We start from the raw sequence: 17,673 nt of genomic DNA, 5'->3' as shown, positions 1-17,673 counted from the left end.
CCACTAGGAGCGCCACAATGAGCAAAAGAATTTGTTCCAATATTAAATGAAGCAGACTTTATTATGAGAGAGGCTGTTTGCATATGAATAATATAATAGGAAAGGAGACAAGTTTTTTACATTTTGCTTAGGAAGAATAACAACAAATTCTAAGGAAATTAGAGCATCAATTGGGCTCACAACGTTTAAATTCAAATCATGATTAGACTCAAATTGTTGGGATAATTTTTTTAGCTTTTTCTGTACTAGGTAAAAGAAGTTTATCTCCGTCTTTCAAAGTAAAAATTGGCGTATGGAGCTTTTTCAGAATTTTAGTTAGTTTCCAAAATAGCTTTGAGTAGGATTTTATGTCCTCTACTGCTTTTACAAAATTTCGTTACGATTAAAATTTAAACGACAATTGATTTCTTTAAAGTTCGCAATAAATGAAACGATTTCCGGTAATCGGCGAACGCAGAAGGACTATGACAATAAACTTTCTCTTACTATCCGACTCAGATGGTACACTGGGTAAGATATCGGGCTGACGAGCCGATGAGATGTTGCAGCGAGTTCGTTTCTCACTTTTTTTGATGAATTATCTAAAAGGATGAAAATCCCACAAAATGTATTCCTGGTTTCGCTTCATTTTGCTTTGGATCTCGAGTCTGTATGCCAGTAGTGCTTTTCCAATCATACCATTTTTGGTACAGTGCAATTTTAAGCGCATTTTCGGCACACAGATTTGCTAAATAGGCATTGGATTTTTGTATCCGCACCTTTGGGTGTAGTTAGCACTGATCGGTACTAATATTTGGCAACCTCTTATAAAAAAAGCAATATATATTTTCTATATTCAATATCGTTTTTCGTAGAACGCATGTTGTTTTCACTCACAAACCTAAATTTCTGTGGATTTTTAAAGAGAAATAAATGGATTTTATAAAGAAAACATTTTGTCAATCATGGAAATTTAATTTCACGCTCCTCAATCTGATATTTATTGAATACGTTCAGTCACATAAAGGAACCCCACTGTCGAACTCATCACACAGTGGTTCTAAAAATATATATAAAAATTTTTTCAAAATCTGTACATGATTTCCCAACAGACCTTTTCAACACTTACCAATTTTCCAGTATTCTGCGGGACAGTTGTAGAACATCGCATTCTTTATGCATAACATGTATTTGCCTGCAAGAGCATCACACTCGTTTGGCGTCTGGTTTCTGCGATGGTTGATGACCTCCTTATCCTTGTGACAATGAGCCACGGAAAATAACACCACATCCTGTGCACCTTTTTCCAAGGGACTGATCAGTTCCAGCACCTTTTCCTGGACCATGCTTTTCCCATCGAAAAGTCCGTACGCCAACCCAAGACAATCCCACATGCACTGTTGATGAAGGTTTACATTACTTACCTACTACTATTATCTAAATTGAAATGCGTCATACAAACCGTTTGAAATTTCTGATTATCAGCAATCGACGAGTTATGTTTCGAAATGCAACTGTCTACGATGGGTTTGTGGAGCACGAAAGGTTCCGGTAAAGTGCAGCATTTTTGCACTGTTTTTCTCTGAGATTTTTTTTTTATATTTTGATTAATAAGACAGATTTGAAGGTTTTAAATGATTTTGTAAAAAAAATTGTTAAATACTCATTTTTATGACTGAATTACCAAGTTTTTATCGATGCACTTTACTTTATTGCTCTTAAAAACAAAATATTAGTTAAGCATAGGCAAAAACTTTTTGTAAATCACTTTAGCTCACCCTACTGCTTTCCATGAAAAATATGATAAATAGTATCAGTATAATGTTCTTCATCCTAAAAACCTGTTTGATTTACTTTACTTAATGAACAGCTGTGGGGAACAATTCCTAATAAGCTGCACAGTATTTGTATAAAATAGATTGGTATAAAAAACCTGACTTAGGTATTTACTTAACACACTTCAAATTGCTGTTCCTGTTACCATAAAATTGGTAAGCATAGGGAACACTGCCAGATGCAATCTTACTTTGATAAACTGTTTGTCCGCTGATTGTAATAATTAAACCTGTATTTCGACGGCTTTTAAAGGTCAATAACAGCAGTTTCTGTGACGAAACTGTCAGTTACGAATCTGTAACCGTTTAAAAAAAAAGAAGGTCATATCAATTTTCCTGAATGTGTAGTGCTCGCTGTTGTGTCATTCGTTAAGGTGCATTTACACGACCGCGTTCACATGAACTGTGAACCAAGCTTAATCACTAAGAATTTTGTTTAATTATGAACAAATCGCTGAAAACGTTCAGCCAATAGAAGACAATGGGGATACTAGATCCCCTTTTCTTATTTTCATCATATCTTTTTGAGAAAGTTTAGCAACTCGACATCTTTTGCATTTCCTGACAGAGTGTAATTTCAAGTTTATATGCTCCAAAAGTTAGGACGATATATGAACTCGTAGATGAACTAGAAGCAATTTCGTAAGACTAAAAAAGTGATATTTTTTAAGTTATTTACAGGAGACTTGATCCTTTGCTGAAGGATTCTTGATCCATAATTCAGGTTGCCCTGATCTTGGGCAGAAATCTAGTAAAATCCATAGATGATTATTTTTTGCCATATTAGTTCTCATTCCACAGTTTGTTAGTATCAGATGAAGAGAATTCTAATGATTTGCCTACTACCCTAGAGTCATTGCATACATTAAGGCGAATTTTTTCAGTTTCTGTATGAATACAGTATTTTTATTCCTTTTCAACAGATAAAAATTAGTTATTGGACAGATATTAGTTATATCATGATAACCAATGATAGCGATCCAATCGGAAGAAAAATATATCTTTTTGGACTCTAGGGATTAATTATACCCATAACAAACATTTTGGAAAACTTCTTCTTAAAAAAATTGAAAGTTTACTTTTGCTTTGAAAATATGGCATTATGCAGTTCATATTATACTCTAACGATTGATATATTGGAATAAATATTTATATTTAATTTTTTCAGGTGAGGAACATTTTTAAGAGATTAAAAAGATCTTCAAATAAAATTTTGTAGAAATTATGAAACAAAGCTCAATAGCTCGAAATTTTTTTTTTATTTGTTGAGATAACAGCATTGTTGTTTTGTTCTATTTGGCACATTTTTCTAGAACATTCGATATTTTTGAGACATTCCTGTTCCGAGATAAAGCGAAGGAATCAAATATCCCCAGGGATCAAGTATCCTCATTCTCCCCTACTATTTTGCAGAAAAATTTCCCAGAAATCTTACCACATTACTGGAAAATATGCAATCGATATGCCAAATTTTATTGTTGTTTATCTTTAGCAATGTGCGTGTTAACTAGAAGTACTCAATTTGAATAAGTTGGGTAGTTACTAATTGGTAATTTGTGTGTTTAATTATTTAATAATTAACAAATAACACATGTAGTGTAACCTTAATGAATAGTTCGGCGGAGGCTTCTCAAGAAAATTTTGAAGATGCTCATCAACACTGTGAAAAAAGTTTCAACTTAAGTGACCGGAACAAGAATACCACGTAATTTACTTTTTTCCGATGAAGCAATTGGCGTTGAGGACCAAAAATATGGATATGGGTGCGGATTAGAAAATAGTTTTTTTTTCTCAAAATTAATAATTTGCAAGAGAATAATTATAATGTTTCAACAGGTTTTATAGAGTTTTTACGAGGTTTTCCTTTGGCATTCGCGAATTTGACATTTGAACAATATACCCAGAAAAATTTATTTTAAAAGCCACCAGATTTTGGTTTAGAAAAATAAAAATTTTTGTTGGGAAAAGGCACAAATATATTTTTGGCAGTGTTCGGCATTAAAGCGCTAATCGCTAAATTGCCTGCTCCGTTTTTGTTAGATAACTATCGTTTTCATTAATTTTTTCACCAAACTTTTGTACCAGCAGATAGACAAACGTAACCACAAGTAATTAGTCAAGGAAGAATGCTGATACATGCTTTTTTAAAGTGTCTGGCGTTAAATCGCTAATCGCTAATTAGTCCGCTACTTTTTTGTCGACAAATTTATTTTCTTACGGGATTTCAGTTGAATAAAAAGGATAAACAAACTCTACTAGGTGCAATTATGCGAGCAGGAATGCTGATTAATGTTATTTTCTATAAAGTGATGGAGTTTTTTGAGCTGTAAGTTCTCCAGAAATAAAGTTAAAAAATTAATATTAAAACAAAAATGTAGCGGACTAACTAGCGAATAGCATTTTAATGCCGACCTCTGATTTTTGGTCATACTGCCAAGAATTATTGAGTTTTTTTAACTTATGGTTTGATTTAAAATAAAAATAAACTCTTTTTAAAAAGATTCATGATTCTTATCAAGAATCACAAAATGCTGGGTAATACGAAAAGAAATGCATTCATTAGAAATAAAAATCAAAATGTATGTTCAAAATGGGGTAACGTGGGCCACTCTGAATATCTCAGATGTGCGTTGAGATAAAAATCTCAATTCAACTGTCATCGTCGTCGCTTTGCATAAGCATATTTTTCTACATGTGGTTTACTTAAATACGCATCATATGTTTCTTTTATTTATCGAGCTTAGAAAATTAAAAAAAAAATTACTTACATAATTAAACAAGCACTCACAAATTGCATAGATGAGGAGCCTAAAGTTTATGACAAAAATATGCTCATACGCTTATGATCTTAGTTTTGTCATGTTCTTTCACGTGGAAAAGGAACTTTTGATTAAGCATCAATGAGTCACACAAACGCAACCAATTTGCAAACCATAGCTCGTGGGGAATCGTGGGCCACATTTTCTGGGGTATCTTGGGCCACCTATTTAGTTATGTTTTTATACACATTCAGAACTTTAAATACGTTTTCCTTATCTGTAAAGTTTTCTTATGCCAAATGAAGAGTTATGAAAAATATTTTGTCCATCCCATGAGTATGGTACGACCTTAGTGCTATCCTATTTTTAGAAAATGTTGCCGGTTGTTTTCCAAAAAAACAAGAACAGCATTTGATTCTTTAGACTTTTATCTCTCTTCTACAAAATTACGAAGATAATCGATCGACGCATTTGATAGCAGTAGTGAAAATGTCTAACTGCTATCGAAACGTACTCTTACCCCACCTCTGGGGCAAAAGTTCGAATGATGTGGGGTAAAAGTACGACCATTCAAAATTCCACAATTCTGCATGAAGTCAATAGGAAAATTATTATGTATTAATCTCTGCTTACAGCAGCAGCATCTTTGTTCGCTTCTGAAACAAATCCTATACATGGGCAAAAACCTGTGCGAATTTGGAGTTCTCCACAACTGTCCATATTCAGCAGGTTTTTGAAATCCAGTTTTCATCGTATTTGAGCAATTTTTCGCGCGAGCAAGTCTTGAAGAAACAAAAATATGCGCTGATGTTTCCAGAGCATTTAAAAAAGAAGTTAAAATTTTCCGTTCAGATTTACTTCAAAAGACCCTTCGTACTTTTGCCCCATTTACAGTTCATACTTTTGCCCCTTCAAGGTTTCTTATGATTCACAGTTTATTGTGATGAATAGAGAAATAGTAATTCTATTCTTTTTTCGGCATTCGATAGTTAGTGATTAAAAACAACTAAAAAGACACAGTAAAACTTTCATTGAAAGCCAGACTTTTGATTACATAAACATGTTTGCCGTTTTTTGAAATATTACATCTGTTGATGTGTGCTCAAACGATTCTTTTAGTCAAACTCGTTTTTCTGCTTTGGGAGTTGCTTTAAAGCTATATTTAGAAATGATAGATGTTAATATTTACATTCATTATAAAATAAAGATTCACTTACATTCTAGTTTTCGTCCTACCAACATCAACTTATTTCATCAGTTTACCATTCTTTCTACTTTGTTTTTAAATTCAATTTTCACTGCTCAAAATAACTTCCACTTGTACTTTCCTGTCGCTGCTTACTGACCGTTATTTTTTCACTTTCACTACTTTTCTACCTTCGTGCTCTTCCTTCCGTCGATAATGCAGTTTGTTGCTATTTGACAAGGGGTCTCTCGATGTAACAACATCATTCAAGCAAAAAAGCTTCTTTACCTCATTTTTCGGGGTATTTTCATTTTCTACGAAAAAAAATTATGGCTGGTTGTAGGCAGTTCAAATCACAATCAATCCACGCCAGAGTTTTGAATTTTACTGTTCTCGGTTTGTGATAATCCCAAATCGTACTTTTACCCCACATTACTCTAAGGAATTTTACCGAAACGTTCGAGAGCAAAGTTTTAGAAATTTTTCTTTCTTTTTTATTTCCTCAACTGAAATTGCTTTCTTCTTCTTCTTCTTCTTCTTCTTCTTCTTCTTCTTCTTCTTCTTCTTCTTCTTACATCAACATGGCCAAAACATGTAGGCATCCTGGAAAATGAAAAACTATGAATTTATGTCATTTGGGAAAGTATATATGGAATATTGATACATTAAATTTTCCTCAGCTGAAATTGCTTTATAATAACTAAACGAATACTGAAATTTCAGTTTTGGGTCAACTCATGACCTTTGCCTGTTATTTGGTCAATTTGGATTTAATGGCCCACGATTCCCCACCATTTTTCAAAATTCAAAAAAAAAAATTGCTTGAAAATAACTTATTAAAAATAAAAAAAAATAATCCTGAGCTGATGTCCGTGAGTTCAAGCCCAAGAGTAGACATCGATCACAGTTGTACCGAATAAGTTTTTCAATGACTGTCCGCCAACTACATCGTTAATATAAGTCACGAATGACATAAAGATGTTAAAACGACTATAATTGAAACAAAAAAAAGAGAAAGGAGATTTGGCAACAAATCTTCCTAACGTGATTCAGGAAAATACTGTCCTGAATTAATGAATTTTGTTAGAGTTCCTGTGGGTTTGTAGTAATTTCATCCAACTCCACAGGGAAAATGAAGAGTCACGAGTTTCGGGTTGGTTTTCATTAGAATTTTGTGAAAATAAAGCCAATCCCCTGTGATTCTAAAAATCATTATTCCGAGCGGGATAATTGCAATCTTAGTGTGTAGCTGGGGAAAAAAGTGTACAAACCGCGAAGAAATTCAATATCTTTCGTCACACATGGACCAAATCTATGAAAATATACATTGCTTTTGTGAAAATTTCCGGAAAATCGATTGAACATAGTTTCAAATGCCGCACAAGCTTACGAACGGAGATATAGTGCCTTTTTAATCCCCAATTTCCCTACATTTTGTAAACAATAAAGAAAAAAACTAATTTAGACTTAGAAATTTTAAACAAAGACAGACCTATCTTGTGCGATTTTTTCTAAAGAATCGAATGAAGGCTGTTTGAGCCACCACCCGCTTGGAAATATGGAGTTAAAGCTGTTTTTACCCTCACTTCCCCTACATTTTTCAATGATTTCAGAAAATATGTTGGGGAATCGAGGGTAAAAACAGCCATAACTCCATTTTCCAAAGCGTATGGTGGCTCAAACAACCTTTATTGGATTCCTCGAAAAAAATCACACAAGATACGTCCCATTAGATTCAAGTCTTTCAAGTCCGAACATACGTTTTCCTAATAATTTGAAAAATGTAGGGGAAATAAAGGTGAAACAGCCATAACTCAATTTTTCGAAGCGTGCGGTGGCTAAAACAGCCTTCATTCGATTCCTCGGAAATAACCCCACAAGATACAACCCATTTGATTTGAAAATTTCAAGCCCAACATGCTTTTTCTGAGCTATTTGAAAAATGTTGGGAAATTGAGGATAAAACAGCCATAACTCCTGTTTCCAATACGTGCGGTGGCTCAAATAGGCCTCGTCAGATTCCTTGGAAAAAATCACACAAGATTCGTCCCAATAAAATTCAAATATTTAAGTCCGAACATGCGTTTTCATAACGATTTGAAAAATGTAGGGGAACTGAGGGTAAAAACAGCCATAGCTCCATTTTCCGAAGCGTGCGGTGGCTCAAACAGCCTTCATTCGATTCCTTAGAAAAAATTCCAAACGATAGGTCTGTTTTCGTTCAAAATTCTCTAGTTGAAATCAGTGTTTTTCTGGAATGTTTACAAAATATAGGGGAATTAGGGGTTAAAAAGGCACAATATCTCCGTTCGTAAGCTTGTGCGGCGTTTGAAACTATGTCCAATCGATTTTTCGGAAATTCTCACAAAAGGAAAGTATATTTTCATAGATTTGGTTCATGTAGGACGAATGATATTGAATTTCTTCACGGTTTGTACACTTTTTTCCCCATTGTGCAACGTGTTTACAACTTTTCTATCACAACAGAAGCTAATTGTTCTACAAATCAAATCCATTATTTTGAAGGAAAAAACACGTTCAACCGACGCCTACTTCCTTAAATTGACTCGGTAATTGAGATGAGCAGATACTTCGGCAGTGGTGAGTTTTTGCAAATACACTGGAATTTTTTTTTAAACGATCTTGTTTGACACGGTTTTATTTTAAACGATTTTCTCGAAATAAGACGATTTCTGAGGTTTTTGACATTCCCGTTTTCTTACACACCACTCTTGGATGGTAAATTGATTCGGATATTGCTTCCCGATGGAAACATGTTCACTTAGAGACACTGCGGAAGTTCCGGAACAACCGTGGCTCAAAACCTTAAACAAATCAATCCAAAACAAATCTTTGAGCTTCCCGATTTCACTCAAATCGCCTCAGAATGGTCAACCCGGTTGGATATGATCGATGCAGTCCAAGTTTGCCACTTTACTCGAAATAAGCGATGAATTTTCCCCGGTTGTTTTGAACTTTTTTAATACGATGATTTTTTTTGCACGTACCCAACTATCGTTTAAAAAAGAATCCAGTGTACAGAAAAGCTTCCTTCATCGTGAACTCCAACGAAACAATATTGGAAAATTATGTCAAAGTAATGAAGGCAGGCCTATATTTAAACCTGGCAAATTAAAATTAAGGCTTGATTTGGTTTAACTTAAGGTTGCCAGATTGCCCGGATTTAATAAAAGTGCAATCATCATAAGTGGTACTTTTTTATTTTCGCATGTGAATCGCTTAAATCTAACATACTGATTGCGGCGAAGCAGATGCCGATTTGTTCGCGTTCGCCAATTCGCTCTCACTATGTCATCGGCCTGATGCAAATATATGTGTGACACTCTATATGAGATTAGAGGATAAGGTTCCTAACTAATTCAATAAACGTGGAGTTGAGCTAGAATGGCCACGTTATAATATGCATCGAAAGGAGGATGATTATTTAACAACATGGAACACCTTAACGCCAACGAGGCATTTTATGTTTTATGTGTCATAATAAAAAATGCCAAAAATCAAACGTCACACTCGAAAATCTAGTAGTAGACATGATCATTCACATAACGGAACCCCACTGTCGAACTCATCACAAAGAGGTTCTAAAACATGAAAAAAAAAATTTCAAAAGCTTAACCAACATGTTTTTCTGATGAACTCTTACCAATTTTCCAGTACTTGTCGGGACAATTCAACAGTATCGCTTTCTTTATGCAAAACATATATTTGAATGCAAAAGTATCGCACTCGTTACCCTTTTCGTTTTTACGGTGGTTGATGATGTTACTCTCCTTGTGACAACGAGCCACGGAAAATAAAACCGTTTCCTGGGCAACTTTTTCCATTGAACGGGTCAACTCCAGAACCTTTTCCTGGACAATGCTATTTCCGTCGAAAAGTCCGTACGCCGACCAAATACAATCCCAGAGGCACTGTTGAAAGAGGATTACCTTACTGGCTACGACTGTTTGAATTCAAATTCATAGTACAAACCGTATAAAATTTGTCATGGTCATTTATCAACGCTTTGTGCTTCGAAACGCAACTCTCTACGAAGGATTTGGTGAACATGAAAGGTTCCGGTACAGTGCAGCATTTATTCAAATCTGGAACCTGCGAATATTTACAGAACTTTTTAATGTTTTGAATGTTTTACATCAAATATTTCAAAAATATATGATTGTGACTAGCTTACCAGTTCTGTATCGATGCATTTTCCTTTATTGCCCTTAAAGACAGAAAATAAGTTAGTTGATTAATTTATTTAATTAGGGACATTTTACCAACTTTTCGGCATTCGTTTCTGACAAAAAATAAGTTAAGTATTGGCAAAAACTTTTTAAAAAGTACCTCGGCTTACCCTACAAATTTCCATGAAACACGCAAATAATACTATTAGTAAAATGTTCTTCATCCTCCGCATTTGTTTGCTCAACTCTACTCTATGAAGAGTTGTCGGGTACAAATTGCGATGAGCTGCACAACGTTTGTTTAAAAAGTTTGCTATAATAATAGATCTTACTTAGGCACACAGAAAATTGCTGATACAGTATGACCCATTAAAAATGCGAAAACCCGTTATCAAGCTACAAAAGCTCTTTTCTTTCAAGACTTTTCTATTTATTGTTCATGTTCTCTATTATTTTAACGTTAAAATATTGAAATAATCTAAAACATAAATTGGTTGGGCCTACCATGGTGCAGAGAACACAGGAACAGGAGAAACGTGAACCACTAGTAATATAAAACCATTGAAGACCATATGAAGAAGCTCAATAATCAAACACTAATTTACAATTTACGCTCTATTTATTCACAAGTCACATGTAAGTTTTTGGCACAATTTATTAACGCGACTTTTACGGAAATTCAAAACGGTTTACTTTAACATTTATTATTTTACAGCAACATTTAATATTTAACTAATTTCTACTTAACATCTGTACCAATGGCGGTTTTTCTTAAGACTAAAGACTGGATACAATACAAATTATGGTTTCTTCAGTAAGGGACAAACATAGTCCACAATCTCTTTCTAATCTGCTCATTAGAGATGCTGACAGTTGCATCTCGACATCATTTAAACGTTCGTCTTCTTTAATGATCCAGGGTCGTATGAAGGGTCATTGATTTAGGCTGACATCGCTCTCGAGTAATCCAACATCCTCGCCCATCCTGAATCGCTCGCGGTTCTGAAAATAAAAGAACGAAATCTCACGAACACAAGGGGGAGGTCTGATCTGTTTGGTTTTCACGGGCAAGTTGGTACTCTTTTTCAGGCTGAAAAGATTCTGGTAGTATGCACAGCTTTTCAACTGGGCGCGTAGAAGGTCCTGTAGCTGTCTTCAGAGTAACTACTCTAACAACACCGTCGCATCCAGGATGCAGCTTTTCAACACGTCCCATCTTCCAGCGGCATGGCGGTAGATTATCGTCCTTGATAATCACTAGTTTCCCAACAGTTATCTCGACAGGTGACTTCCATCTCTTGTATCGCCCTTGCAACTGCGTGAGATACTCTGTTCTCCATCTATCCCAAAAATGTTGTAGCTTTTTCTGGATAACTTGGCTCTGATTAAGCCGATTCATCGGTACCTCGCTGTAATCCCTTTCTGATAGCTGTTGAAATGGTTCTCCAATTAAAAAATGTCCTGGTGTCAACGGTTGAAGGTTTCCTGGGTCATCGGTTAACGCAGTGATCGGTCTCGAGTTTAAACAATTCTCCACTTGAACAAGCAACGTGATCATATCTTCGAAGGAAACAGCGTTTTCTCCAAGAACCTTGAGAAGATGCTTCTTGGCCGATCGAACTGCAGCTTCCCAAAGGCCTCCAAAATGGGGTGCAGCGGGGGGAATAAAATGCCATTGAATATGGTTGTATGCGCACTCCTTGGCTACCTTCTCCTGATGTTGGCTGTTACGGAAATGAATCAGCAGTTCTTGTAGAAAATAACGAGCTCCTACGAAATTCGTCCCATTGTCCGAATAAATATCCGAACAATATCCTCTTCTTCCAATAAAGCGGCGTAATGCTTGAAGAAATCGATCCGTCGATAGGTCCGAAACTAACTCGAGGTGCACTGCCTTCGTGCAGAGACAGATGAAAACTGCTACGTAGGCCTTAACTGCTGGTCGTCTTGGGGCTAAGCGAACATATACTGGTCCGAAGTAGTCCACACCGGTCTTGGAAAACGGTCTCGATCTTGTGACACGAGCTAAAGGCAATTCACCCATGAACTGCTGGATGGGACTAGGTTTGGCGCGGAAACACTGTTTACAGTTGTGTATAATTTGCCGAGTAACATTTCGACCTCCAAGTGGCCAATACTTTAAACGAACAGAGCTGAGCAGCAACTGTGAACCTGCGTGCATCAGCTTCTGATGGTAGTACTCGTACAATAGAACTGTGAAAGGGTGTTTTGCCGGTAAAACTATTGGATGCTTGGTATCTTCCGACTCCTCCGACTTCCCTAATCGGCCGCCAACTCGTATTAAGTTCTCTGCAGAAATTCGAGGAGCAAACCATCTTAAGGGCGAGCTTCGATGAATATCCTTTCCTTCGACCAAGCACTTCCATTCTTCAGGAAACGTCTCCAGCTGTATTCGGCGGATTATAGCGTATTCGGCGTCTCTAAGCTCTGCAACGGTGAGAAAACCCTTGGGATTTGTCTCATTTTTCTTCAAAATACGCATCAGTCGCATCCAGTATGCGGTGCAGCGTACAAGCTTGGTAAACGATGAGAATTTTCCAACGTATTCTGCTCCAAAATCGGTTTGACTTGTTGTCAGGTTCACTGCAACATGCCGGACTTCTGCATCTGCTCCCTCAGTGCAAAAGCTGCTGGGTTGTTCCGGATAATTATTTCGCAGTAGCCATTCGGGACCATTCCACCAAAGTTTGTTCTCCTGGATCTGATCGGGATTTAAACCACGGGAAATAAGATCTGCTGGATTCTGTACCCCCGGAACATGTCTCCAAACACAGTTCTCCGTAGCTGATTGGATTTTCGCTACACGGTTTGCAACGAACGTAGCCCACGTCGTTGGAATCGCCTTCAACCATTGCAGCACGCAAGTTGAATCTGTCCAGAAAAAACATATCCATTTCGACCTTCAACGCCTCTCGTACCTTGCAGGATAATTCCGCTGATAATAGTGCCCCGCACAACTCCAACCTGGGTATCGACTGGCATTTCAAGGGTGCAACCTTCGATTTCGACGCTAGAAGATGTACGAAAATCCTTCCTTGAGCATCGGTGCTCTTGATGTATGCGCAGGCACCATACGCCTTCTCCGATGCGTCCGAGAAGAAATGCAGCTCCATCTTAACACAATTTGGGACGACTGCACAGCGCTGTATCTTCAACTCGTTCATCAAGTGAAGCTGCCGGTGAAAAATACGCCATTCGCGTTCAACTTCAACTGGAACAGGATGATCCCAGTCAAGCCTTTTTCCTTTCTCATTTAATTTCCACAGCCTCTGCATGAAAATTTTTGCGGTTGTGGTGACAGCTCCTACCATACCAAGTGGATCGAACAACATTGCGATTGCCGACAGAATTTTCCGTTTCGTTAGCCTTTCGTTTTCCGGGGTAACCAATATGGTGAAGTTGAATCGCAAAATGTCAGTTCGGGGTTGCCACACAAGTCCTAGGGTTTTGACTGCCGGGTCTGGATCCAATTGTATTTCGGTCGTGTGCGGCAACGCTAGGTCTTCGTCGTCTACTGATCGCAAGGCCGTCGGCGAATTGGATGCGAACTTTCTTAATCGAAACCCTCCACGTTTCGTTAGGCTGATTAGTTGTTCGCAGAGTATTGAAGCCGCATCTTCGTTATCCGTTCCAGGCTTCCGAAAAGTACTGGCGAACGACAGTATTCTTGCGAACGTCGCACGTGCACCCCGATGAAAGCTTTCCGAATATTTCTTCCCTGACAGTTCTAAAAGGAGCGGTCGTGCGATGTACAGCGAGGCCTCGTTTTACCTCATGCGAAAGTTTGTTCGTGGGTATGAAAGTTTTTTAAGCTTCGTGACAGTTTTTGGAAAATCTTCGTGACAGTTTTCAATGCGTTGAATTTTGCATGACAGTACTACCTACTCCGTCCGACTGTAGCCGAGATTCGCTTTGGATTATCATCCACGCTCGGGCCGAGTTAATTTCGAACGAGCGTAGGTATGAATTTTTTTCACGCTTAAGAGGGGAGGGGGGGGGGGGGTGATCACCCCGATCACCCTCCTCATAGGACCCCATAGGATAGAAGGTAATCATATCGCCTAACCTGCACCGGCACCACACATCGCGTTTCGCCTCGGTCGTATACTCCTGCTCGATGGCTCGTTCGATCTATTCGAACCGAGCAGCAGCGCATACGGCCGGGCATGGGTACGGTATGGGCAGGACAGTCAACCGTGACAGTCCTGCCCAAAACTGTCACGCGCTGCATCCGACAGTTAGATGAAATTATTTTTGAAACAGGAGGCCTGAAGGGATTAAAACCGAACTGTCGGTTGGGTTCGCTACAGCTTAAGTCACAACGTTTTCGGCAGCGCAAGCTTTGAGCCGATTGCTCAGATACAGCCTGCGTTCCCGCACGTGTGTGGTGTAGCCGAAGCGTTTCGATTCGTTACCGACGGTACAGCAGCAACCGAGTGGTAAGGAAAACCGAGACAGTTTGTTCGACAAGAAAAAGGCTGTCATAGCAAAGCTGTACTTTTCGGAAGCCTGATCCGTTCCAGTCAAAACGTCATCCATGTAGACGTCTTCCATTATTGCCTTGGATCCCATTGGATATGATTCCTGCTCATCTGTGGCCAACTGCTTCAGTGTTCTGGTAGCGAGAAACGGTGCCGGCTTTGTACCGTATGTAACGGTGGTAAGTTCATACGTTTTCACGTTCTCCGATGAATCTTTCCTCCACAGAATGCTTTGTAGCGGCATGTCTGCTCTATCGATACCTATTTGTCGGAACATTTTCTCGACATCTGCGACAATCATTATCCGCTTCATTCGGCAACGCATGATTAGGGCTCGTAGCTCGTCTTGGATCACAGGTCCTGCCAGGAGTGCATCGTTCAGGGAAACGCCACTGCTGCTCTTACACGATGCATCGAATACCACTCGAACCTTCGTTGTTGTGCTTGCCTGTTTGATGACTGGATGGTGTGGTAGATAACAACGCTTCTCTGGGCCCACATGCGCCCTACGCATGTGCCCTAGATCCACGTACTCCTCCATGAACTGGTTATAATGATTCCGCAATTCTGGATCCCTCGCCAATCTCTTTTCTAAGCCATCTAGTCGCTGAAGCGCTATGCCACGCGACTCGCCCATCCTCGAAAGCATCTCATCGTTCTTCGGTAAGCCTACGGTGTATCGTCCATCAGAACTCCTCTGGATAGTGCGAACAAACTGCGCCTCGCAGCGTTGTTCTTCCGGGGAAAATATGTTCGGAGACCCTATCTCCTCACACGACCAAAACCTGGTGAGAAGTTCGTCTAGATGAACTGTAGAAGCTGAATTGCAAACGATGCGCCGTGCTGAACCCTGGTGTTCAACTGCTCCGGTAACCAACCAACCGAATACTGAATCTATCAGCATTGGCAGCCCCTCGCCAAGCGGAATTTTGTTGTCGGTTTGCAAAAAGGAGAAGAAATGCTGAATGCCGAGTACCAAATCCACCGATTTTGATTGGAAGAAACCTGGATCCGCTAGTTCCACACCCTGTGGGAACTTCCACGAAGAAACCGTCACGCTAGTAGTAGGCAGATCTGCTGTAACAGCTGGGAGAAGAAGAAATTCCATACTTCTTGCAAAACTAGATGTACGTGACTTCACAACTGCTGAAATCTGGTATTTCACAGTTGTGCTTGCCTTGCCGATTCCGAGTACCGAGATGTTTGAACGCCTGCGGGAGATCTTCATCCGTTGACAGAGCCTCTCTGACATGAAGTTGCACTCCGATCCGGAGTCTAGTAGAGCCCTCGCGTGAAAGGCCTTCCCTGTATCGTCTTCAACCAAAACGACTGCTGTGGCGAGGATTATCGTCGACGAGTGGTTCCTGGCAACATTTGAAGAGACAGTTCCTGCTGTTGTCTCTGCAGGATGAGATGACTGTTGAACTCTTCTGGCGGGTGATGCTGATTGAGGATTCCTATAACCTCCACCGTCTTCTCTGAAGCACACTAAAGTGTGATGCTTTCCCCTACACTTACGGCACACTTGCATAGATCTGCATTCTGAGGCTTGATGACCACGTCGAAAACAATTCCTGCATAGAGAATGCTGCCTCAGTAATTTGTCACGAGCGGATGCATTCAACCTTGAAAACGCTGGACAAGTGTAAAGCAGATGAGATTCTGAGCAAGCGATGCACGTTCCGGATGACATCTGTGCTGCGCTATAACTTGTTCTCGAGGCGAAGTTCTTTTTAGGCAACTGTGAGGGCTCCTGCTTGGTATCCTGGGCTTTTGATGGTAGTGAGGCAAGAATTTTGACTCGCGTTTGAAGGAACTGTGTGAGATCCTTGACAGTGTCCTCGGTCTGATGCGCACTGTGCTCTTCCCAAGCACGACGAGTTACGGGATCCAGCCTCGAGCATAATACCTCCAACAGCAACAAATCCTTATAATCCTCGGGCTTCACCAGCTGATCTAACGTTTGCACCACACGTTCGAAGCCTTCCAGCAACACCTGAATTTCTGATGACGATTCCTTGGTAACCTTCGGGAGTTTGAATAGATTTCCAACTTGTCGACGTTTCAAAACCTTGCTATCGTTGTATCTAGTCATCAGTGTTTCCCAAGCGATGTTGTAGTTGGCTCTCGTTAGAGCCAAAGGGTCGATGAGTGCTCTGGCTTCCCCGGCTAGGCATCCTTTTAGATAGTGGAATTTTTCCACGTCAGGTAAGTCCACCTTGGAATGGATCAGCGATAAGAAAAGATCCCGGAAACTCAACCACTGATCGATGTTGCCGTCGAAAGTCTGCAACCTTATCTGGGGTAGCCTTACATGTTCCGTGACTGGCTGAATGGATGAATCCATGATGCGGGTGGATTGCAGAACGCTGGTGTTCGCGGTGTTTCCTTCCAACTCCTTTATCCGGTCTAACATGCTGGCCTTGGCATCGTAGTAACGGGTGGTGAAGTCCAACCTTATACCTGGACAAGCGCCTTCCTTCGACGAATACTCTTCATGAATTTCTACATCCATGATAGCATCGTTGACCTTATCCCATAACTCATTCAGCTTTTCCAACCTGACTTGGATTTGCTGAACAGATGTAACCTCGCCCAAAGTGTTCGAAAACGCGGTTATTGCCTTGAACATCTCCAGCATTGCCTTCAATCTGGTTTGCAGATTCCTCAGCGGTGGGTTTCTGGTAGACGATGGGGCTCCGGAAGTAGCCATGGTTCTCGGTTTAACGGATTCACGCAGTGGTACACAGTGATAAAATGACAGGTGAGTATTTGTACTACGAACAAGCTTCGGCAATGAACATACACTGTAGAGCTTAACTTACTTTAAAGAAACTAAAGTTGCACTCCTCTACAGGTATCGATCGACTCCCGAAAGCCTTGACGTATTACGCGTGCGTTGCCTTCAAAGTGGATTTGCCTCAATATTATTCGCGGTTGGAATGGTTGCCCTCAGATCAGATTTGAATTCAGGATACAAACGGGGAAAATATGGTGTAGTATTCCGATTTGAACAAGCTTCGGCAAAGGACATATACTGTAAGCTTAATTTACCTTAACAAAAATAAGGCTGAACACCTTTACAGGTATGCACGTCCTAGCCGCAAATTTCGATACGAGGAATAATTTCACGCCTTGGTTTCCGTGTGAAAATATTCTTATAGCCAACTCGTTCGTACCCTGACCGAAAAATTCGATGAACGGATTCAATTCCAAAATTAT

The 17,673-nt window shown here is 39.4% G+C and overlaps 3 protein-coding genes across 3 annotated transcripts; all 3 read right to left on the bottom strand.

The window, feature by feature from the left end:
• Positions 1 to 935: 935 nt before the first annotated feature.
• LOC129744935 (uncharacterized) lies at positions 936 to 1,694 on the bottom strand. The gene is made up of 4 exons (XM_055737697.1): positions 1,664 to 1,694; positions 1,442 to 1,561; positions 1,109 to 1,376; positions 936 to 1,039 (listed from the first exon to the last, which is right to left on the bottom strand). Exons 3-4 carry the CDS (start codon positions 1,371 to 1,373, stop codon positions 993 to 995), a joined length of 312 nt encoding a protein of 103 aa, XP_055593672.1. The 5' UTR covers positions 1,374 to 1,376; positions 1,442 to 1,561; positions 1,664 to 1,694; the 3' UTR covers positions 936 to 992.
• Positions 1,695 to 8,976: 7,282 nt separating this feature from the next.
• Positions 8,977 to 10,224, bottom strand: LOC129749794 (uncharacterized). The gene is made up of 5 exons (XM_055744877.1): positions 10,120 to 10,224; positions 9,955 to 9,987; positions 9,753 to 9,872; positions 9,424 to 9,691; positions 8,977 to 9,361 (listed from the first exon to the last, which is right to left on the bottom strand). The coding sequence occupies exons 1-5, from the start codon at positions 10,180 to 10,182 to the stop codon at positions 9,315 to 9,317; spliced, it is 531 nt and encodes a 176-aa protein (XP_055600852.1). The 5' UTR covers positions 10,183 to 10,224; the 3' UTR covers positions 8,977 to 9,314.
• Positions 10,225 to 10,973: 749 nt separating this feature from the next.
• On the bottom strand, positions 10,974 to 17,164 carry LOC129741866 (uncharacterized). The gene is made up of 3 exons (XM_055733678.1): positions 14,469 to 17,164; positions 12,790 to 13,618; positions 10,974 to 12,671 (listed from the first exon to the last, which is right to left on the bottom strand). The coding sequence occupies exons 1-3, from the start codon at positions 17,162 to 17,164 to the stop codon at positions 10,974 to 10,976; spliced, it is 5,223 nt and encodes a 1,740-aa protein (XP_055589653.1).
• Between the last annotated feature and the right edge of the window lie 509 nt (positions 17,165 to 17,673).

The sequence above is a fragment of the Uranotaenia lowii genome, chromosome 2 (assembly GCF_029784155.1).
Source record: "Uranotaenia lowii strain MFRU-FL chromosome 2, ASM2978415v1, whole genome shotgun sequence".
Taxonomy (NCBI): Eukaryota; Metazoa; Arthropoda; class Insecta; order Diptera; family Culicidae; genus Uranotaenia; species Uranotaenia lowii.
This window is presented reverse-complemented; position numbering and strand designations above follow the sequence as displayed.